The sequence below is a fragment of the Temnothorax americanus genome, unplaced genomic scaffold, assembly GCF_048541705.1.
Source record: "Temnothorax americanus isolate GAGA-0224 unplaced genomic scaffold, ASM4854170v1 Scaffold2, whole genome shotgun sequence".
Classification (NCBI taxonomy): Eukaryota; Metazoa; Arthropoda; class Insecta; order Hymenoptera; family Formicidae; genus Temnothorax; species Temnothorax americanus.
Genome location: NW_027509338.1, coordinates 8,392,378 through 8,415,166, shown reverse-complemented (window position 1 = coordinate 8,415,166; position 22,789 = coordinate 8,392,378). Strand labels below are relative to the sequence as shown.

General features: G+C 45.4%; 2 protein-coding genes across 8 annotated transcripts; one reads left to right on the top strand and one right to left on the bottom strand.

Moving 5' to 3' along the window:
* Positions 1 to 86: 86 nt before the first annotated feature.
* Positions 87 to 18,954, bottom strand: LOC143897311 (uncharacterized). Of its 7 annotated transcripts, XM_077405886.1 has the most exons (13): positions 18,848 to 18,954; positions 17,924 to 18,216; positions 17,044 to 17,306; positions 4,444 to 4,674; positions 4,009 to 4,355; positions 3,614 to 3,856; positions 2,935 to 3,241; positions 2,101 to 2,602; positions 1,844 to 2,002; positions 1,525 to 1,700; positions 1,233 to 1,439; positions 1,127 to 1,150; positions 87 to 835 (listed from the first exon to the last, which is right to left on the bottom strand). In XM_077405886.1, the coding sequence occupies exons 4-13, from the start codon at positions 4,556 to 4,558 to the stop codon at positions 756 to 758; spliced, it is 2,160 nt and encodes a 719-aa protein (XP_077262012.1). In that variant the 5' UTR covers positions 4,559 to 4,674; positions 17,044 to 17,306; positions 17,924 to 18,216; positions 18,848 to 18,954; the 3' UTR covers positions 87 to 755. The 7 variants fall into 7 exon arrangements, with proteins under 7 accessions (XP_077262012.1, XP_077262011.1, XP_077262013.1 ...); XM_077405885.1 differs by lacking the exons at positions 17,044 to 17,306; positions 17,924 to 18,216; positions 18,848 to 18,954 and adding exons at positions 15,833 to 15,985; positions 16,564 to 16,994; XM_077405887.1 differs by lacking the exons at positions 17,924 to 18,216; positions 18,848 to 18,954 and having other exon boundaries at positions 17,044 to 17,824.
* Positions 18,955 to 19,201: 247 nt separating this feature from the next.
* LOC143897312 (uncharacterized) lies at positions 19,202 to 22,534 on the top strand. The gene is made up of 5 exons (XM_077405892.1): positions 19,202 to 19,503; positions 19,752 to 19,832; positions 20,975 to 21,102; positions 21,313 to 21,973; positions 22,053 to 22,534. Exons 1-5 carry the CDS (start codon positions 19,210 to 19,212, stop codon positions 22,350 to 22,352), a joined length of 1,464 nt encoding a protein of 487 aa, XP_077262018.1. The 5' UTR covers positions 19,202 to 19,209; the 3' UTR covers positions 22,353 to 22,534.
* Positions 22,535 to 22,789: the final 255 nt, after the last annotated feature.

The window sequence follows — 22,789 nt, the reverse complement described above, 5'->3', positions numbered from 1 at the left end:
CTTAGCACTGCCTAAATAAACTATATATAAACAGTCAATAGTCATGTGTAATTGTTTTCTGTAAAATAACAATTATAACGATCGTTTCTCCAACGTATTTTTATTTCATTTTTCTTGTATACATATATATATCAACTCACAGAAACGTAACATTTGTCCAGTCAAATAGACATATTATTTTTGTTGATACTTATTCATTTTATATTACATGTGAAGACGCATGTAAGTCTCGCTATAATAATTTCACTAAAGAAAATTGTCCATCTTTTAATTGTGTATACCTCAAGAGTTTTACGAACATAGCGATTGTACAAAGAAACTAAATTTGATAGAAAATTAAAGAAGTATTAGATACTTATAGCTTTTCATGGACGTTTTGTACATAAAAAAGGTTTTCCTATCTCTCTTTTTATTACTGCCATTCACGAAGGATTCGCATTATGTTGCTGTCGTTGGTACTTACACTTTTATGTTACAAATATAGAAACTGATGATATAGCTCGTAGAACGTACTTGAGCAAGTAGTCTTTGTGATAATGATTCGTTTAAATAATAATGTTAAGAAACAAAAACGATAATGTCGAGTCGGCTTAAATTAACAAATTAACGATAAATGCGATGCAACGCAAAATACACGAGAGCACACATCGTCGGCACTTCGTCGCTGATGACACATATACGTTGCATTGTGGAATCATTGTTGCAGTGTTGTTCCTAGAACTCTTCATTCGTTCGTAGAATGAACAGATAACTTCTCAGTATCGAAATTGACCCTTTTTGCCCATTCCATTATGGTACACTCTCAGCGGCGTGTAATTTCCATTTCCGTTCATCGCTACATTTGCAAAAAAAATTATGAAAACGAATAAAAATTATAAACATAGCGCGCGTTCGGGGAACACACACAACACAGCTCTCCATGGTGCATGCAGAAAAGGGAGGAATCTCTCGAGGAAATGCGCAGAACTGATCTTTTCAGATCTTGATCGATTTCAGTTTATCGTAAAAACCAGAAAAGCCAGTTCTGAAGATTTCAGCGTATGTAAGACATTATTAGATAACACGTAAATTACATATGCTTCGAAGAACCTGAAATAGAAAATCTCGAACGTGTTCGATCACTTACTCAGTTCATAATCTCTTATGGCAGCTTGCAAAATCAAAGTCGACGTTAGAGGTAGTGCGAGAACTTGATATACGCGTATTATGCGCGTGTTAAAAGTACCGCTTACCTTGCACGATTGTGGGGGGTTGACGGGGACCCTGGATGGTGTGTGCATGACATCTCGGCTTCAGTAGACCATGATACAATACGAAATACAGGCCGGCAACGATGGCCGCCGCTACCGCCATACAACGATAGACAAACCTCAGCGACTGTACGAGATCCTCGTCGCCGAAATTGATGTAAGCACCGATGACGGCTCCGAGACACCGGCCTGCGTACGTCGGATAGAGAAATCAATAATTCAGTCCCACCTATCAGTTCAGTTATAACGTTAACTTGGAAATTTGGGAACGTACCGACGCAAAAGTGAGCTATCACAGGCAGCGCTTGGGCAGTCACAGTTAAATGACGCGGTACCAAGTGTCTCAGGTAGAGAATGGCAGTAACCCACATTATTCCTAAGGTGAATGCTTCTAAAGCTCCCGAGATTAGAGACCACCAAGGGTCAGATACGAGACTCAGTCCGGTGAACCTGGTCAAATATATCAATTCGTATCAATTTTTGATATTTCTTTAAAACGAACGAAAATGGCTAACGAAAACTTAGCGATAAGATCTTCTTTCAGTTAGACCGACAGCTATCACGCGATTATCAAATTAGAAAAACTTACCTACCTGATTATGTACACCGTGAAGGCAGTGATGAGAAGATTACTGTGTCCACAGTAATCTACAAGATGCTCGGACTTCCAGAGGAACAGGGACGCAGCTACCGCTTTGATCGTCATAGCGATACCGATGGAAAGTTCATCACCCCCTAGTTTTTGCAGATGCCTATGTCAAAGAAAAGAATATAAGAATTCCTAAACAAATTATCGCGATTAAATTATTTCTATAATAACCCGAGACAGACTATTTTAATTAATTCTTACAAAGGTAGGTAGCTGTCTATCACACTCCAAAAGGTTCCCATGACTAGCAGGACGAAGACCAGAGCGGCGGTCTCGCTGCCGTACCTCTTGACAGCGCTCATCGGCAGCGCTAGCATGCCGCTTCTCGTGTGCCACCACCATTCTGGTGGACTGAGCGGCATGCCGTTCGCCGACAGAGCAACGACAGCCGCGAGGATCATCAATGCGGCATGTAGGACGAGCGGCAACCAATAAGCCGGTCCAATGTCGCACGTCAGGGTGCTCAGATAGCCGGACAGTGGTCCTAGCAGGGCGAAACCAAGGGAGCCGAAAGCCAATTGGCGTCCTACGTCGCCGCGTCCGCACGACGTCTCCCTGGTCGCGATCACCACCGCCGCGTCGATCAGGGCAACGGCGGTCGTCGGGAAAATATCCGCGACCGAGCGCACGAACAGATACATCCAGAACGCCGCTTCCGTCCAATCTCCGGTACGTTGGCATTGGCTTTTCACCAGTACGTTGCCTGAAACGCCGGCATTATATATCATCATATTATCGTATACCAGCATAAAGGAAGATGTTTCTCCACTATCAGCGTGTGGATAAAATCGAATGGAGCGAATGAAGGCGATATATGGCGCGTTTAGAGTTTTCCAAGTTTTTATCTCAACAGCTATTGCAGCAAAAGCTGCCTATCGCAATCATGTAAAAGTTTTAGAACGTGATTATCACAGAGGAATCGATTTTGAGAATATTTTTAAATACGTATACTACGTTTTTTTAATCACTCAATCTTTAATTTTAATTTGGAGATTTCACATAAAATTTGATATTTAATTCTATATAGGTCTTTACCCGGGAGAGTATATGGATCGACCAGGTCGCATTCTATGGAGCAACTCTGATTGAACTCAGCCATCTTAACTTCCAGGTCGGGTGGTATGCGACAGGCGAAGTACTCGGCCACGGGATACGCGCACCATTCAACCTCGTTTTCGGGATTCAATGCCTGTCCGAGGCTACCGTTCACTGGTAGCGTGCCGGAATACTCTGTGTAAACGTGACAGACGACATTGTCGTCCTCGTCCTTGTAGCACAGATGTGGCGGTTCATTCTCGATCATGACGTAACGACGAGCTTTTTTTGTATCGTCTCGATTTTCCTACAGAGATAATAACTTGTGTCATTATATATATACGTACTTTACAAACTAACAATCTATCACTGACACACACATATTAAACTTCTATAGTTATTACAAAAATATTTGTTTGAAATTACTAAACAAAATGAAATTATAATTAAGACGTGCTAGCCTGATTTATTACTTTAATATTAATCAGCTCAAGATAATAACGTTATAAATTAATAGCGAGGATGCTTAATTGATCGTTCGCTTTACCTTGGTTCACATACAATATTTGCAGTTAAATGTTACTTATGACTGGACTTTTATTAAAATTTATATGATAATATTAAATTTAGTTTATAAATTAATTGTTAAATTATTATGTCTGCTAAATCGCAGTTTTACCTGCGCGGAGAGTTCATTGACCAATGGTGCGACGGTGGTCTCTCCACTGCCGTCGAAGAGGTCGACTTCGACGTCGGCTTTACTTCGGAACGTCGTCGTGCGTGTTAGTTCTGAATGCCATCGTCGCCAGCCGGTCGGGTAGCAGGCGTAGTTGCAGTTTTCCAGCAGCATGGCACCCACACCGCTGTCATCATCGGCCCAGCGATGGCAACCAAAACGATCCTCGCATCTCTCTTGCCGCACCTGATACAAGTTGATTTAGTTAGAAAAGAGTAGTATTTTAATAGAATTTAAATATGCTATTGATTCTATATCCAATATTATCAAAATTAAATCGCACAATTAAAATATTCTTCAGATATTTTTTTGTTTATATCTCTCAATCTTTCTTTTACTCTTAACAGCAAACGCACTACAGCTCCGCGCCGATCGCAGTTGAATTTGAGGCCTGGGCCCTTCCCGACCGGTAACGCGCACTCCACCGTGGGCACCAGCATCAGCAGCGAGTAGAAGAGCGCCGAGAAGATGCAGGCGACGGCGATCATCACGCGAAGGTAACGACCGGTCGACGATTTATCATTGTTGCTCTGGCGGCCGGCGAGCTTGTCGGCGATCGGTCCCGCTATTAGCGGCCCCAGTATCGCTATCGCTGGCGAAACCATCGACACGAACCTCACGTTCTCGATGCTCAGTCCCACTTTCGTCATGTGCAGCGGAAGAAACGGGAAGAGACAGCCGATACCTGAAGAGAGACAATCATACGTAGATCGTGAATCATTAGAGATCGCCCGAACTGAAGCGACTGTCCAGACATACCGATCGACGCTTACCTCCGAAAAAGATGAACAGAAGAAACTTGAGCGATATCAGATTCGTGTTGATGCACTTCTTCTTCGGCAAGTCCTTGTCCAGGTCCATCTTCTCCGTTGACGCCGTCGTGGCCATCGCGGACGAGCAGTCGGTTTTCTCTTACTCGGGGATGAGCGGCACGGTCGATCGGGACGATCTGGAGTCGTCTGCTACGTTGACTGGTCACCTATCTCCATCGCGGTGCGTCCATCCTGCGGATGCGCTTAAGATTACGTCAAAGGAACAATTACGGATAATAGAGCTATTTATAAAATGTTTATGAACAAACACGATGGGGTGAAGAGCGAGCTATTCGTGCCAGCTTAACGAAAAGCGGCATTTCGACAATTAATTATATTAAAACAAAGAAAACATCCCGTCTCTCTACACAGAGAATTTTTTCTTAGAATTTATCCTGAAAATCATGTTAGTTGTGGGACATGTATTACGAAGAATTTTTTGTGGGCTGTTCTGATAATTAATACCTACCATAATACAAAAATATTATCATCTATTACAATAAAATATAATTTTTCAAAAATTACCAATCTGCTTGGTAATTTTTATTATATTTTATTTGTAAAATGTCTTTTATATATATATATATATATATATATATATTATATCGATGTATTTCAAAAATTCTTATTTGGTTACCAAGTTGCCCCAAGTTTGTAGCGAACGGTAAGATATAACGAAACATTATCTCCGTGTACAAACGCTATAAATTAGAAACAAAAGATTTAGACACAAAGCAGTTAAATATAAAATCGAATTTATCCCATTGCTATATGATTGAGACTTAATTGCTCATCCGACACGTTGGCATCGCGGTGACGACCGAGAGGGAGGTCACGTCGTGCGAATCGGCGGTCACGTGTAATCGGACAGGAGACCATCGCACCTGCACGCGCGTGCGGGACATCAAAGGCAATTCGCGGATGTGATGTATCGACGCCACGTGGTGATCGTAGCGCGACGACAATGGAATCGCTGTATACCATATTTGCACCTCGTTGGTGCCGCGGTGAACGTGCGTCAAAGGCGAAATGTTCGGTCTAAATGCCGAATCGATCCCCTGGTGCGAGGATGCAAGCTTGTGAAAAAAAAACCTTTCTCCTGCCTTCTTTATTTTGCGATATGCACAGAAAAATTCTAATAAATATTTACCGAAATGTACAAATGAAAAAACTTGTTAAAAATGAACATCCCATGCAGATAAGACGAAAATGCGATTACGATACGAAAATAGTAAAATTGATGAAATGTCCGTTGAAACGCATTCGGATTCGTCCTTCGACGAGAACTCGCGCTTATTATTAGATATCATATTGGAAAAATCCTTCCTTTTAATTAATGAAGGTGGTAATTCAGTCGGCGACGAGAAAGATAGTACAGGTCGCGGCAATTAATATTTCACACACGCGATGTTTTCTCTCCTCGCAACGTTCGCGATATGAAATCGTTTAAAATACACGCGATAACAAAATTCAACGTCACATCCGTAGGGAAAGGGACATTCGGGACAGAGACATTCCTATCGTGGAGTTCCACGTATTGCGAACGTGATGCTTATCCATGAATGAACGCGTATGTCGCGTATAGGTATATATACCCTACGCGTCGAGAATTTATGCCAAGGCAAACGGCGCTCGTACGATCACGTGGATGCGCCTCTTCTCAAGTATTGCCATATCAATCTTCCGATCCAGATGCAACGGATTCGGGGCATTCGACGCGCATATATATGTAGCTCGTGTGTCCGCCTGCGAGCGTGCGTGCGTACCTGGCGTGACGATCGATTTTCACCGAGAGCTCTCTCGCGCGATATACTAATTATATTATAACTGTTCTGTTTTCCCGCGACCGTGTCACTTTCATTTGAGAGCCGACCTTTACAAAGGCGACGCTCCATTTTTTGGAGTTTTCATATAATCAATAGAGTTCTGTCTCGTTCAGTGAATTGAGATAACCGTTGTAAAAAGTTGCGGCGATATTTGAGCTCTGCACTGTTAAATTCGTATTGTAAATTTTGTTAAATTTGAGTCGTTTTTAATCGTTTCTATAGGTCGCCACTACTCCTAATCAATATGTCATTAATTTAACTAAAACAAAGTTAATTTAACTAAACCAATGGAGTTAAAATAATGAATTTTTTTATACACATGGTAGTAAAAAATAACAAAATGTATTTTGGTTTAATTTCGTATTTTGATATTTAATAGTGTCGGATTGAAATTTTCCAAGTGGCCGTGAGTTAAAAATTCTTTGTGGAAATCTAGCATTTTGTTGGGAGTTCTGATTAGCGCCGCAAAGTATTTATGACTCGATTCGTTTCTCAGGTTTCTCAGGTTTGTCACTCTCATCGAATTTCTCTTTCATATTCTCAAGCACTTTCTCTCCGAGATTCTCACATTATTTCTCATTCAATATTACTTCCATTCAACGATCGCGTTGCGCAGAAGCTGCGAAATGAGGGGAGCGAGAGCAATCGAGCGGTCGCAATTTATCTTCGCGCGTGTACCCCCTTGTCTTTCCGGATTGATTACGTCGCCGTCGTAATTGTCGCCGTTGCGTGTGCGTACGCGACAAACTCGGTTACGTATATAGTTTAAGCTACGTAAGCTATCGCACCGTTCTTTCAGCACGCGCGTTTCTCCTCCCACGCCGATTCACAATTAAACGTCCGCCTCCTTCTTCATTCGGTCGATCGGCACCTTCCGCCCTTCTCGGACTCGTCGTCGGGGGAAATCTTACATCGAATTAGCCGGAGGTTCAATCTTGGAATCGCTATCTTTTGATTTTTCTGATTAACGAACGTTGCTTAAAAAACTGGATCTTTACTTGCTTAATTAATTTTCCACTCGTGACATATTTCACGTTCCGTATGGAAGAGGCGGTTCGTTCACACTCGTATGTGTATGAACGTGTGTCTCGACGACGCGCAAACGACAGCATTTTTCCCCGCTCAATCCTGCGAGTTATGCGGACAATTGATTGCAATTGCGACGACATTAATTGTTGCGCTCTTATCTAGGGAATCGGTTCGTCGGTCTTGGGGAACGATTGCGAAACGGGCTTTAAAGCGGGCGAGTGCGTGCGTGCGTGTTGCTGGAACGGCGACGTTCCCTAACTGGGTTAACGACAGGTTATACGGAAGCCTCGGATGGTTTTTGCCGGGTTTTAAAAAGGCAAGTCCGTCGTGCGCTCGCCCATCGTAAACGTGATTCCGCCACGAAAATTTAATCCACGCGCTCCGTTTCTGCAAACAGCGGCGCGTTATAAAACGGAAACCTGAATTCTAATGTCACGTGCGTGACACGCATTAAGCTCCCTTCCGAGAAGTCCACCAGAGACATATGTTTATCAACATATGTATACCCGTATATCGATTACTTGATCTAATCTCATCGACTGGTAGCAGAAACTCCGTCCGTTTCGCTTCAACGCCGAGCGAAGGTTCTGATCCTCGGCCGTCGCGTCGGCGCAATTTACGAAGCAATTTGCCGCTAAGAAAAGCTATGCATAAAGATTTCCACGCGTTTTCCATACGCGTGATGACTGCCCGGCTATAAATAACTGACTATATTATAAATGACTAGGCGAGATTCATCTGATCTAACTTTGCACTCAATCCCGCGCTGTAATAAACGGAAGTTATCAAGTACGCGTCAAAGCGCAATAATAAAATACGTTTCATTATACGTTCTTTTCCCGCTTAATCTAACAGCTAAAATTTTTTAAGCGTTCTAGAATTACGTTTTTACAAGAAATAAACCTTGGATGTGTTTGGATTAATTTTTTTAAACCTTGGATTAATTTTTATTAATCTCTTCTAATATGTAAACAATTTAATTAACGTTTCAATTTTACAAATCGAGACAATCGCTTATCGTTAGAGAAACAGATCTGTTTGGAATTGATGTTCATCGAACAGGACACGTTTGGTGCGATCGCGATATATCCTGCGCGAACGTAACACGTCGATTTCGGACATGAGTAAGGTGTTCTTCTTTTTTTTTACGGCATCTAGGTGTCCTCCGCAAGACTGACACGTTACGTCACCGAGAACAGGTCTCCGGTTACGTCAATATCCAGCCTCCGTAACGTCGCGAGCCATCGAATATCCCCCTTGGACATATATCTCTACGGACGATCCACGGTGCACACGGTTTTAAAGGCGCTCCTTCTAAAAATAGTTCTTACGCGTCTGAAAAAGCCAACGGTGTACTCGTCGATCAAACTAAAATTCTGATTGTTTCCTGGAATTGCGAACGCGATGCATGGGCGATCGTGAAAATTGCCGTTCTAAAAAACCGCGCATAAATATACCCGCGAAGAATTTTCCTCGATATTCTTCTTTCGTTGAACACAAAGGATATTTAGCGTCTGTAACGGTACCGTAAGTTTTATATTTATTAAAGTGCACTTATATATCGAAAGGACGTCGATAACGAGAGCCGACAATTGCGCATTTTGTCGAGCATTTTGCTTCACGGATTGGACGTGGATGGATGTAATTTGGACGAACGGCTTCTCGCGGCTGCATCGACTGTCCAAAATCGAAAAGTATTTTCTCCGATGGGAAGTGAAAGATGCCCTCTCTTCTCTTTCGAGCGAGAAAGAGCAGTCGCCTGCTTCTCAGCGGGCTATTATATCCATCAGTCTCACGCGATAGTCTGGACAATAGATATTCGCGCGATCGTTCCTTCCTCATTTTCTTGATTTCGATAATGGAACGGTCTTGTTCGACGTATAGTAAAAAAAAAAAGGAAAAAAAAAAATCGCAATTCGCTCTTCTCGTAGGCGGGAACGAGAGTTTCCTCTTCAACGGCCCGAGCGGCGATTAAACCTTTCCAAAAGCATGCAGTTCGCGTGTGCATACGAGATCGGGCATGCTTCGATTCTCTAAATATAGCCTGTTTTATTACGGCCCACGGTTCAATTATGCGCACGTGCTGCGCGACTAAACGAGGCGTGAGAAATTGACGCGTAACACCGTTGTTCGGTAACGTATCGAAAGAATACAGCGAGTATTTTGTAGATATATAACAAGTATTACAAGCGTCAATATTCTGTTCGTGTTTTTGGTAGATAAAAGTGATAAAACGTATCGGAAACCTATAAGATAAATTTGAATTTCTTTTATGTTTATTTCTACCAACCTAGAAATTTTTCTTACAGTTTTAGATTGGAAAAGGATTGGAAAAAGATAAAAAGTAAGTTATATACGTGGTTATAAATCGAGAGTTAAAATTAATCTGCATTGAGATGAAAATGAACGTTAAAGTTACAAAGACAAAGCGGAGTGACTAGTTCGCCAAATTCGGATATCTCGAGGTACCAGCGACGCCCGCATGAAGAAATCGATCGGAACTGTTGACTCTCGTCACGAGATAAGGCATACGAGCGGGTGTTCTCTGAAGGCGATCTTATAAACAACAATATTATTTCCTGTCGTGGCTATCGTCGTTTATCGTGCATCGCGTTACAAAACAATTCGCCGCCGTCTTGCGCGCGTTCTCGGGTCGCCGCGCGGCACGCAACCGCGTCCGCACGCGGCTATTATCCTTATTATTACGGCGGGAACGCGCCGTGTCATCGTGCGCGTGCAGTGGTATGGCCTCTCACCATTCTCGCGGATTAATCCAACGTGCGACTCGCGAAATTGGGTTAATGAAATCGTGGAGGAAGGAAGGGAACTACCGGCGTGAACTCACCCGATGACGACCGCCCTTTCCGCGAACGTTTCGCGAAATCGCCCGCGTAGTCGGCGAATCGATCTCGCGCGGCAATCACTGCGGGTAATTATACGTCGACACCGCGATTTTTCTCTTTTCTTTCGTATTTCTTCGATAACTTTACGAGCCGCCTCCGCGCCTCGGCGTTCCATGTGACGGACGTGACACTTTTCGGGAAGGGCGCGGAAGAGAAGACGGGGAAGACCGTTTGTTTTTTTTTCCTTTCTTCACGAGTCGATAATGGAAAACTCACATTAGAGCGACCGGAATGAGGCGCGTATATTTGCGACGGCGGCGTGCGCACGTGTGTGTGTGTACATGCGTGTGTTTGCGTTGGGACGTACGCAGGAAACGCGTCAGTGTAACGGAAACCTCTGCGGAAAAACGGAGGTGGATCTCTTTCGCTCGTCTGGAAAGAGATGAAAGGCCAGCAGTCGACCCGGAGGATTTTAATATCTGTTATTGATATAGACGGGATTAATAACTTTGCGATTGATGCGGAATAGACTTTATATAGGATATGAGGATACTTCACAGGAAAGATGAGGGAAGCTGGCGTTAGCGCGAAGAAAAAAAAGGGGAGTTTCTTTTATATTATTCATTTATATAGATGTCACCCGCACGTTCTTGGAAAAAAACCATCTTTGTGTGTTGCATCTTTATCTTACAAATCTTTAGGTCCGCCGTGACGTATCGTTGACAACCAGAGTACAGATCGATCTGTCGTATTCAAGGTTGCATTTATACCAGACGATGACGTTAGGTCGCCCCGAGACCTTTTTTTCTGATTGAATTTGCTGATTTCAAGAAAACAAGCTTGCATTTAGCTCGCGTGAAAGAAACGCAAAAAAAGCGTAAATTACATTCAAATCTCTCTCAACAAATTCTGCAATTTTTACACGTACAAATTACTTTTAACCGCCATACGAAAACATCGAAAGAGGACGAATAATTATATAAATTGTAATCAATATTATTTAAAAAAAATTTATTTTTTAATCTCAGGGAAATAAAAGGAAGCGGAAAAGAGAAGAGATTTAACAAGCTGTACACTGTTAAATTCGCAGTGTCAAATTATAGTCCATTTGAGTCATTTTTAATCATTCTTATAGCCACTGCTCCTACTCAATGTGTCGTAATTTAACTAAATCAACGAAGCTCAAATAATACTTTTGTGTTAAAGTAATCAATTTCGACACACATGGTCATCAAAAACAACAAAACCTTATTTGATTCGAGGTATCGGTTTAAATTTCATCCTTTAATATTCAACAGTGTAACACCGGGATTACGTTTTACAGATCTTTCGCACGCGTAAATAGATGGTTTACACAGTCCATAGATACACGGAGACTATTTTTATCCGAACGTGTATACATCATTCGCTGATTTATAGTATTTACACAGTTGCCGCATAGACGTAGGAGCATTGTTCCCGGCGCGTACCCGCCAAACGACCGGCTCCAACTCCAAAAGTGGGGACCTGCACCCCTGCGAGTCAGTGATTCAATTGAGAAGCAGCCGTGTGAGACCCGGGGGGACATGCCGGGACAGATTTCGCGATCGATGAGAATTACTCGTTCGGGCCGTTGCACGAGCGAGCAACTAATTCCGCCCTATCGACCCCCTCCCCCCTCTTATTCCCAATATGCCTTTAGGCTGCGGTGGCTGCGCCCCTCGGATGACGGTGCCTCGGATAGAATCAGGCGACAGGGGGAACTTGCTTTCCCCTCGGCGCACACCTCTATAGAAATGGTAAATACGATGCGTCGAATAATCGTCCGATTCTGTGGCGCAATTCCGCTCGCGCGATTTCGACGACGCGCGTTTCGACCTGTTGTCGTCTTTGAAGCGCTCGTGATCGCGTTAAATTAAACCACGAAGCGCGAGAATGGCCCTAATCAGTTTCATTAATTTTAACAATGTTAAAATCTTAACAATATTAAAGTTAACGAGATTAATTTTAATGACGTTAAAATAATTAAACGCGGAAGAACGCGAGGCTGTATTTGTAAAGTCGCGATAGAGAACGCGGCTATAGGAAAGTTGTGGACGCAAAGTGCAAGCATCGCGCCTTTGATCGACCGCGGAGAAGAAGTTTTCAGCATACGAAGAGGAAATTATCTTACGGTCGGAACTTTTGCGAACGTTGCGTATAGTTGTTTCTCGCGATTATTCGCGGTAAATGCGAAACATTAAACAACAACGCGGCCTATTCGGAACGCTTCATATCGCGGTCGACGCTCACGTTCCTCCATAAATCCGCACGCGATGCGAGAAATTGCCATCGCGTTGACACGATCGAAGTTTCGATTTGCGAAATAAATGAGGCACTCCCGCAGAATCGTAGTAAGACGGCTATATAGAGACGGCAGTACTTTTCCAATAACTGATTTCACGTTCGTTCCAAAGTTCTATGGCGTAATATGGCAGTGCCATCGTGGAACGAGACCGCAGTCGCCGACGATGTTGTGATCCTTTAGTATCACAAAGACGTTCTCCGAAAACTTGTGTGGAAGCGATCGATCCAGTTAGCAATTCAAACATATTTGGTAAGTATGCATCAGAAGTTTCTGATCGCGGGCTTCGACGGAAAAATTACATCGCGCAGAGAGAGATGAAAGAGACACAAACGCGATAGATAAAATAAGATATTAAAGAAAACAAGCGGACAGAAAAAATATCCTGCTTGTAAGATCACCGATTTTCTCTTCATTATTGATGGTTTAGAATTATAAAAATATATTGTTGAGAGGGATTCGAGAAAGAGTTAAATTCCAATAACAGCTCAACCTCAATTATACATTTCGCGATATTTTGTATTGTTTAAATGCAAAACACACAAATGCTCGATTTCGCTCGTCACTCTGTTTTTCAGCGCTCGATCGCATACACGGTGTCAATAACGCACGGGTCGATGCCGCGCGCTGTTTATTTTCTCCGGAGGTAAAGCGTACAGGATGCCCGGCGTGTATTTGCCGCGGATAACGGAACCGCGGCGATGTCGGAGTACAGGCAAAAGAGGAAGAGCGAAAAGAGAAACCGAAGAAGGGAGAGAGAGAGAGAAAGAGAGAAAGAGGAGGTACGAGCGACGCAAAGAGCCACCGATAGAAAGAAGGTACGTGGAAACCTGAAGGAAACGAAGAACTTGTATAGCAAGACTCCGCAATGTCCGATTTTACCGTCGATAAGGGAAATGTGACTTCAATGCTCGCTCTAAATATTAATAAAGATAACGGCGAAGAGTAAATTTGAACGATTCGGTCGAGGATTCGGTACACAGGAACGGAGCCTGCTATTGGTAAAATCCATTTCAGACACGGTTTCACACTTAAAATAGATTTCACAAACTGCGGACGCAATTTATAAAAAAAAAAAAAAATTATTTTCTTTATTGCCTTCTTTTTTTGTTGATTTTTAATCACGATTGAGCTTCTAATACTATAATAATTATTATGATAATAACCAGATTCTTCGAACTCAATCGAGAATTGTAGATATGTTGAGTAATTTTTCTTTTAGACGAGCAATTATTTGAGAACGTTCCGCGAGGGCTCTATCGCTCGCACGAGCAGATATATCTACTTGTCGAAAAGTGGTCACTTTTAAGTCACGGTGAGTGCATTCACCGTGCAACCGGCTACCTAGGCGAGCACTCGGAGTCGCGAGGCGAACGCTCGCGTTACGCGCGGAGTGACACGAGCGTTACTCTTGCCCGCTGGCACAATGGCACGCCATGGGTGCGTATGTGTTAGACCGGGAAGATCTCGCGTGATAAAGGAGAGGCGGCGCATAATAGAAGTCCTACGAGCCTGTGGAGCTCACAATAGAGTGCTCGCGTCGCCGGTCGCGACTCGATCGGCTCGATCGAGACTTCTGGAGGAGTGACACACGAATCGGCCGACTCGTAATCGACGTCACGCAATACACGTGCGTTACGCTTCTCGTAAGAGTTGCGCGAGAGTCTCCGATTTCAGGAGGAGAGTAAACAAGCGCGCAAACTTTGGAGTACCGTGGACGGAATCGATCGATCGTTTTAAAAGAAAAGGAAAGGAAAAAAAAAGAGATATAATAATTTTCGACGGCAAGAGCGCAACGAGTTATTCCCTCTGTCATCAAGGAAAATGTTAATGATCCTCCAAATGTCCCGCGGACCGCTTTCGTCGACGGGACCGGATGGTACCTGCTCGCCCGATCGATACAAACTCGTCATATCATATTCCTCCATAATCCACTCTCGTATCGCGAAGGCTTATATCGCGAGGATCTCCCCAGCGTCGAATGTACGGTCGAGACAAATTGGATTCTAAAGTCGTCGCTTCCACGCGAGCCATCAAGTTTCCCCGCGTATAGCGCTTTTATTTCAGCAACAATAAGGCATCGTCGTCGTTATAGGGAAGTGGATTCTTTTTTTTTTACGATCGCGCGACGGTGATCCGCAATAAAAAATATTTTTATATTACTCGCCGGGCACGAAACAATTTCGTTTGGGTAACAGAAATCCGCTCGCTGGACGCGGAAGATTAACGGCATTAACGCGCGTCTCACGTACGTGCAACGACGCGTCCACGGGTCACGAATGACGTATGAACGATGAGAAGAGACCAGGAGGGGAGAAAAATCTGCCGGATAATTCTCTCGGGATCCACAGGGGTGTTCACCCTCCTGACGGGTCTTCGACGTTTATTCGCCAGTGGGCTCTCTCTCTCGCTCGAGTCAAACAAGGCCGCCTTCCGCAAACAGCGGAGACTGATAAACGAGATGCAAACGAGAGAAACATTACGCTGTCATCCGCGAGATCCAGATTCAATGGAACGAGGCTTCACGAGGCTTCGATTAATATCCAAGGACTCGGTTCGCCGGAACGAGCTCTGACGCGACGTTAAAATTAAGCGCGTCGATATGTCCCTGGTGGGGACCAAGAGCGATTGCACGCTGCTTTAATATCTTCGTTCTATGAGCGTTGATTAGGCCACGTCGCGTTATTCAGTCTTTCGACAACACGATCTCGGCGAGAAATCAATTGAGAACGGAAGGAAAACGTCGCGTACGTACGATCTTGCCGATCGGGGACGTAAATTTCCATTCAACGTTAATAGACCTTCGACGAAGGGAAGGCGAGGTGAATTCCCTCGCAATGCCCCGATCGAGAAGTTAATTAACACGGCAGTGATTCCGGAAACCACGGCCGGCCGGGCGAACGGACGCGGAGGATGCGGGTCTGGTCCGTTAAAAACAATTGGCTGGGACTCGAGTCGAAAAGCGGGTCGTCCGCGAGCGGGATGAATGAACGAGGGAGAATGAACGAGAATGAATCGGCAACGCTGGTCGATGAACGCTCGCTACCGGGGGTTTGCTTCGATCGGGGGCTGCCCGATTCGAGAGCAGCCCGTCGTTGGTGGAAACGTGGAAACTAAGTTGCGAAGGGATTTCATCAACGGGAACGTTACGTGACCCTCCGAAATTCCAATTTTCCCACGGTAAATTGATTCTGTCGCCCCGGCGGCACGAAGCTTCGCGCGAAACGCTTCGCGCGAGTCCCACGATTTAATTCCGTGCCGATTTTAATTTCGCGAGGAACTACCGGCCGACGTTAATGATACCGTAAAAGCGGAACGGCGTAACGAACCTGGAAGCGTGTCGCAAATTGGAATTATGCCAAAGCTTCGCACGTGGTTGGGCAGGAACGCGTTACTCTCGATCCGTACAGCTTCGTCAATTAGGAATCTAGTCAATCAGCGCGGATCGCTCAGCGTCAACCATCACTCGCTATGTTTCATATCTGGATGAAAAAGCAGGAAGATCGATTAAACGGGATTTAGGCGCTAACTGTATGGCATTAGTGCGACCGGCCCTTCGGATCGGTCACACACGTAGTTATAACCAATTGGCGACTGGCGATATTGCTCTCATTTTCAATCTCGGAGCTGTACCCGTGCCGTAAATAGAGAAGAGAGTAGATTAGTTAATCGCGGGTGAGCGTTAACCCACATCTCGCGGGATGAGCCCTTTGAGGTCAGTTACACCGATCACCGCGCTCTCGACCACCTCTTGCCTCCTTTCTCTCATTAAACCCGCCTAGGTTCCCTCGTCCCTTTTCCTTCGGACGACGAGCTACGAAGCTGGACTCTCCGCCGCTTGTCGTCTCACACACATACACCGAACGGAAAACGGACGGGGTAACGAAGTCGGGTGTGTAACGGAGTAACGGTAACCCACATCGCACAGTGCAACCAACCCTCAACCGCATCACATATCGCGCATCGCGTCGCATCCCTCGCGTCGAATCTCCGTCCCGAGCAGCCGAGAGAGAGAGAGAGAGAAAGATGCGCGTTAATTAGATGATTTACGATTACTTACGATCCGGAAGCGACGACGGGGTGTGCGTGCGCGCGTACGGGAAGTACCAAGGGTCCTGGCCGACTCTCACGCGACGAAGGGGGTAGGGGGAGGGCAAGGAAGCGAGGAGGCGGGCGTGAGGGGAGGCGAAGAGCGACGACGATATGCACGGCGGGCGATCACGAGACCGTACCACTGGACGCGTACGCGTGCACCGCGGCGCGCATGCCGCGAACAACGTTTTATCAGCGCGAAGTCCGGCGAGCGACTGTTGCTCCGTCGCTCCGTGCTCGCCGCGTCCCGGCCCCGGCGACTCGCCGCTTGCCGCCCCGCGCGCGCGACGCCGACGCGCACGCCGCGCCGTCGGCTCTCTCGCTCGTCAATGCGAAATCGCGTGCACGCCGCCTCCGCCGTCTTCTTCGCGCGCACCTTCCCTGCTGTACGATTCCGATTCTGGATTCCGGGCTAGAGCGCGCTCCGAGGCGCCGCTATATTGCATACCTCCGTGTATCAACCCCTGTCCTCCACCTTCTCTTCCTCCTCTTCTTCTTCTTCCTCCCACGGCGTCCTCAATTATGCGCATCTTTCTCGATTTACGACGTATGTACGACCCCCGGGCGTCTTGGAGTGCTCGGTCTGGATGCTGTCGTGATTTACGGAGGTGTTCCAAGACTCGGGCACTCGGAACTAATTTCGCAAACGTCGATTAATCAGTTCGTTTAATTGGCCGCACCGTTTATCCTCCAGAGATCGTTGACTTTCATCTGTTAACAATTTCATTGATTAGAATCAGCGTCAATCAGCGTCGATTTCTCGAGAATAATCGAGTTACGATAAATACGCATAAAAACATGAATCGCGACACAGTGGAAGAGCTATTTGCTGACAAAAACAAACGGGAAGGTATAAAAATAGAAATTGGCAAATGCAAAAAGTTGCAATTTACTCCGCCTGTTTGTGCCTCGCGAGCGGAAGTGAGAGTGAGTAAGTAACGCGCGTGTGTTTACACTTCGGGCCGTCGATTAATCTTCCACCACGCCGTCTCGGGTATTAATCAGCGTGTATCTATTAAGCTGTTCCTTTAATCTCTCCCCTCTTTCCCGCCCGCGTTCTCTACGTCCTATCGATCGATATAAATTACAATTTTACGGCGTAAACGACCGGAGATTGTGCGAGAGGCGCGGTGAGAAACCGCGACGCGGACGCGCGCGTGCAATGCGCATCTCGCCGACGGCGACGGTGCGCGGAAAAAAGTATAACGTTATTTTTACACCGTCGATCGGGTTTTCCCCGCGCCCGGCGACAACGCCGGGCGGCGGGGGTGAGGGTGGCGGAGGGGGGAAGAGAGGAGAACGCTCGTTAACCCCATCGGCATACTTACGTTGACACGGTGGGAACCTGATACGTGCGAGCGGTCGCGGTCGCGGAGAGGATCAACTGTTAACTTCCCTTTTTCCTTATAGTTCACATGTAGGAAGAGGGAGGGAGGGAAGGGTTATTTGCGCGCGAATATAGGTCGGAATCTCCTCGGTCCTCGGTCCTCCAGATTACCTTGGCTCCTGAGGGAACTCGCGCGCGCGTTTTTTTTTTTAGAGAAATGATACTCAGGATACTCTCCCCCTCTCTTGTCTTCATCCTTGAACCGTCGTCGTTCGGAAGGACTGTCGAAACGTCCTGCAAATTTAAATATAGACATGAATTATAGTTGTAAATCGAAATCTAGGCACGTATTAATATAAACTTTTTGAAATTCTGGTCGGAATTTTTTATTCCGTTTTCTCTTATATAAACCGTAATGGAAATTTAGAAAATAATTAAACAATTTCGATCGAAATCCATTCCGAAAAGTTCCGTAACGCGTACCTTGATGGAACAGGTTGAGGGGGATTAGATCCGAGGTAAATTTAATTGTAAGTTAGATAAGTACGTGGAATTAGATGTAAGTTTGGCCCAATTAATCGTAAATTAGAAGCAGGTAGTTGCGGAAGCGGAAGTTCTCGTAACGTGCTCGTCTAGGAAAATCAATATAAGGACCATACATACATCTATATACACAAATTAAAATATATATACATACATATATATAATATAAATCTATAAGTAGAGCAACAGAGATTCTCAGACAACTGCGGACAATACAAAAATTTTTGCCTTTCTTGTCCAGCTTCCGCGTCGAGAGAAAACTTGAAGGTTACGAACACAGTTCCGCTTTAAAAAGAAAAAAGAAAATAAAAGGAAGCAAAGAGAAAGCAGATCCGTAAATCCGTGTCACCCTTTCCGCGTTGAAGCAGATGTACATACATACCAGAGACTCTTCCGCGAGGGGAAAGAAGCGAGAGAGGAAAATTTTCGGTGCACAGAATACGCACCGAAGACGCGGAAGTAAGCGGATACACGGCCAATGACGTGGTGCAGCGTGGTGCGGCGTGTTCGGACAATCTATTCTTGAAATGGTTCGTTATGAAACGTATTCGTTTATGAACAAAAAGGTGGGGATTTCCTAGTTGAGCGCCAATGGGGACCCGGTTAACGCACCTTTTCGTTCATAAGCGAATTTGTTTCATAACAAACGATTTCAAGAACAAGGTATGTACTCCGTTAATTCTGTGTGTTCAGCGGCACATTTCGACCCGGCTTGGCCGACCAACGACCAACGGCCGACGGCGAATGGCGAGCGTGCGCAGGACGCTGCGCGCTGCGCCGAGAGGATCGGCGCGCCGCGTTGCGTCGCGAGTGATACACTTCTTACTTCTTACTTCTCGGTTCGCTCTTCTGCGACACGCACGGCCGCGGCCGCCACGGATCCGATCCGATTGCGGGTTTGCTGGAGGAGTGGTGGAGTTTGCGGATCGACAACGGAACGCAGCAGCGGGACAGTTGAGCGTTTCACGCGCCATTATGGACTCGCTGGCGAATTACGCCAGCGACGGCGACAACAGCAACAACTCGGACGACGCGAAGGTGAGCGAGCGCGAAGACCCCTTTTGCCGTCGTCGTCGTCGTCGTCGTCGACGTCGTCGACATGGCTTCGCTACGCGTACCGTGGCGTACTGTCCTGTCCAACGCCGCGATTTATACGACCCTAGAGATGTTTGGATTGTTTGGAAACGCGATCGCGATTCTCCCCCCCCCCCTCGCGATCATCTGCGAAACGCAGCGGCGTACTTGGATCTTGGACGCGAGTTGATTGAACGGTGTTGTTTTTCTAGACGCCACCTCGGGGACAGGAAGAGGCGAGCAGGAGGGCGAGCGACGCCAACTACGACCCGGTACAAATGGACATGAGTGAGGTATAGTGAGGCCACGCGCCGACAATTCTTAATTCTTAGCTGTTAAGTACGAAACATTCGGACAATGCCTAAGAAGATACCGCAGTGACTTTATGGGTGCTGTATGTACATGCAAAGTCTTAGGCCTGATACGTAAAGAGGATAGTGTGTCCGGTTTTGCAAGGTCGTGTCGTCGAATCGATCAGTTAATGCTATCTGTGACAAAACAAAATGCAAAATGTGCGTGATACCGGAAGTCAATGTTTTTGTATTGACGGAGTGGTTCCGATCGGATTATGATTCGGTAGAAGCTGTGCGGTATCCGTTACGAAAGTTGGGAAAAATCTCAAGCGTTTAGCGCTCGTAGTCTAAATACAAATAAGACAGGACCTTGAAACCTTACCGAAAGCAGGACAATCAGGCTATCATTCGCATAATTAAAATTTAAATGATAAGTAAATGGGAATAGTGCCATTTCGTGAGACAATATTAACACGTAGCTCTGTTGGTAATACATGATACAATATCTACGCATCTCGGCAAGGTCTATGCTGTGTGAGGGTCTTTCAAGACTACCCCCAAGTCCCTATTCGGAAGACAGAGGTGAGTAGAGGAAGCTGGCAGAAGGTAACGCTAACATCAATCATCAAAAAGAAATCACGTGTACAAGTATACTCGGGTGATAACTAACTACAGAGGCAGATTGATATGAAGGGCCCTCATATTCCTCTATCTCTCCTTTTTGTGACATGGTTGTTTTATTGGTTCTCTATTTTTTACCTGTCGGCAATTAGCGCATACAGATTTATATATTTGTCGAGTAAAGGGACACGCGGAAATCCGCTGAGTGTCGCCCAAACTTTTGTATCAAGTACAACCAAGAAGAACTGATGCGAGAAAAACCGAATTTCCGCTTTTTACAGAGAGAAATTCTTCCAAGTTTACGTTACTTTTTTATCCTCGCTATGTATGAGCATTTTCTCTCTTTATAAAAGTGTAGGTTTCTCTATATACATATTACTCGCTGTCAGTTGAATCCAACTTTGCGTGTATCGAAGTTACTCATTTTAAAATAGCTTTTGTGGTAGGACGTAAGATTTCTTTACTTAGTGGAATATGTAAGAGAGATCCGTACTAAAATTGATAATTTTTCTTTTCTCTAGGAGAGCAACAACAACAATTCGTCCAGGGAGTCCAGTAGCGAACGCGCCAACAGTCCTACCACGGCTCAGTCTACCTTTGGCTCGAGAACGGAATCCTCTCGGGCTTTGCCTTCTCCATCAGACCAGAGGTAGGCTGGTTTGCTAATTTCATATAGTACAGGTGCTAGCGATATTTTATGAATATCAACTTTGCTATTTAAAAAAAAAAAGAAAAAGAACAGTAATGTTGATATATGTATCTCACTAAAAATATATAAAAAATTATACACCTGTCACATGTCCAGAATAATAATACGCATCTGTGTGGTATACCCCTGCAGAACGTAATCGTTTTACAGGCGAGCTGATCATGAAAATCATACGAGTTCGAAAGATGATCATAGGCGGGGGGACCGTTACGATCGGAGTCGTCGTTCGTCCGACAAAAGTCGCCGGTATGACGATCGAAGACAACGTGATAGCAGCGGTAGTCACAGAGACCGGAGCAGAGAACGGAGGAGTCGGGATGACGACAAGCGCAAAGCGTCTCTCGGATCGTCCAAGGACGAGAAGAGCGACGACAGAGAGAGAAGCGACAAGGATCATCATTATAGGGACGACCGGAGGGATCGTAATCGCGATAGGAACGATAGGGACAGGCGCAGAGATCGCGGTGAACGGGACCGGCGACACTCCAGGGATGATCGGTCGAAGGATCGGTATCGGGACGAGCGTTCGAGCTACCGCAAAGAGAGGGATCGCACGCGGTCGAGATCGCGATCGAGGGACCGCGCGCCACCGTTACCGTTCAGGACGATGAGTTATCGGGAGGAGAAAGGACGGAACAAACTGGCCCAGCTGGAAAAGCTGGGTATAGAGCTGAAGCCGCCGGAGGGCGGCGACATCGTGATCCCCGGTGGCATCCCGGGCGAACAAAATTACTACAATCCGTTGGCGACGGCGACTCAGGGCAAGTACGCGGAGCAGATCCAGAAGAGGAAGCTGCTGTGGGCGAACAAGGTGATGATTATCTGGCGATGACAATTCTTGGATGTCCGACACGCAAACTCGTTCTACAATCACGTTTATCTCTTTGCAGTCGAAGCAAGACGACGGTAACAGCGCATCGGCCACGGCTTCCACCGCCAACACGTGGATGGGGACGACTTTTACGCACGATCAGGACGGCAAGGTGACGGCCAAGTTCAAGCGATTGATGGGTATCAAGGGTGATCTACCTGGCACGCCGGCGGTAGGAGCCAAGCCGGATATTCTGAAAAAGCAGGAGGAGATGTTCAACAATATGGAGCAACAATACGAAGTTGCACGTGCTACCACGCACACGCAACGTGGCGTAGGCCTGGGTTACGCAACCGGTGGCTACCAATTTCCACGATAAAATGCGCTTGCAATCTCACACGCCCGTTGTTTAATTACATTTAATATTGGTAGATATTGATATACAGCTAGAGTTACGTTCGCCAGTTAAAAGCGACCTTATGTCGTTTCGGTCTTTTCAGACTAGAATCGCGTTATTTCTAAGTCTTTCCTGCGAGTCATAAGGACGATAGCTAATTGCAACTAATCCAGGTTTCGAGTTCACCATACGATTGCAATGAAGTTATGTATTTGCTCGTTGTATATATATATATATATATATATATATATATATATATATATATATATATATATAAGCACTACAAATAAATTTATTAAGATTATAAAAAAAAACGGATGCGTTATTTATCTAGAAACGAAATTTCTCTTCTCACCGTCTCCAATCCTCCCCCAAATTTTTATATAGATATATAAACAAGAATAAATTATTTCAGTTAT

Excerpts from the sequence above, each read along its gene's own strand:
- LOC143897312 (XM_077405892.1), top strand. The coding sequence starts at position 19,210 with ATGGCGAGCGTGCGCAGGACGCTGCGCGCTGCGCCGAGAGGATCGGCG. Across the intron at positions 19,504-19,751 it reads ACAACTCGGACGACGCGAAG|ACGCCACCTCGGGGACAGGA; the intron begins GTGAGCGAGCGC and ends TTGTTTTTCTAG. Across the intron at positions 21,974-22,052 it reads AGCTGCTGTGGGCGAACAAG|TCGAAGCAAGACGACGGTAA; the intron begins GTGATGATTATC and ends ATCTCTTTGCAG.
- LOC143897311 (XM_077405886.1), bottom strand. The coding sequence starts at position 4,558 with ATGGCCACGACGGCGTCAACGGAGAAGATGGACCTGGACAAGGACTTG. Across the intron at positions 1,701-1,843 it reads TTCACGGTGTACATAATCAG|GTTCACCGGACTGAGTCTCG; the intron begins GTAGGTAAGTTT and ends ATATTTGACCAG. Across the intron at positions 1,151-1,232 it reads ACCCCCCACAATCGTGCAAG|CTGCCATAAGAGATTATGAA; the intron begins GTAAGCGGTACT and ends TGATTTTGCAAG.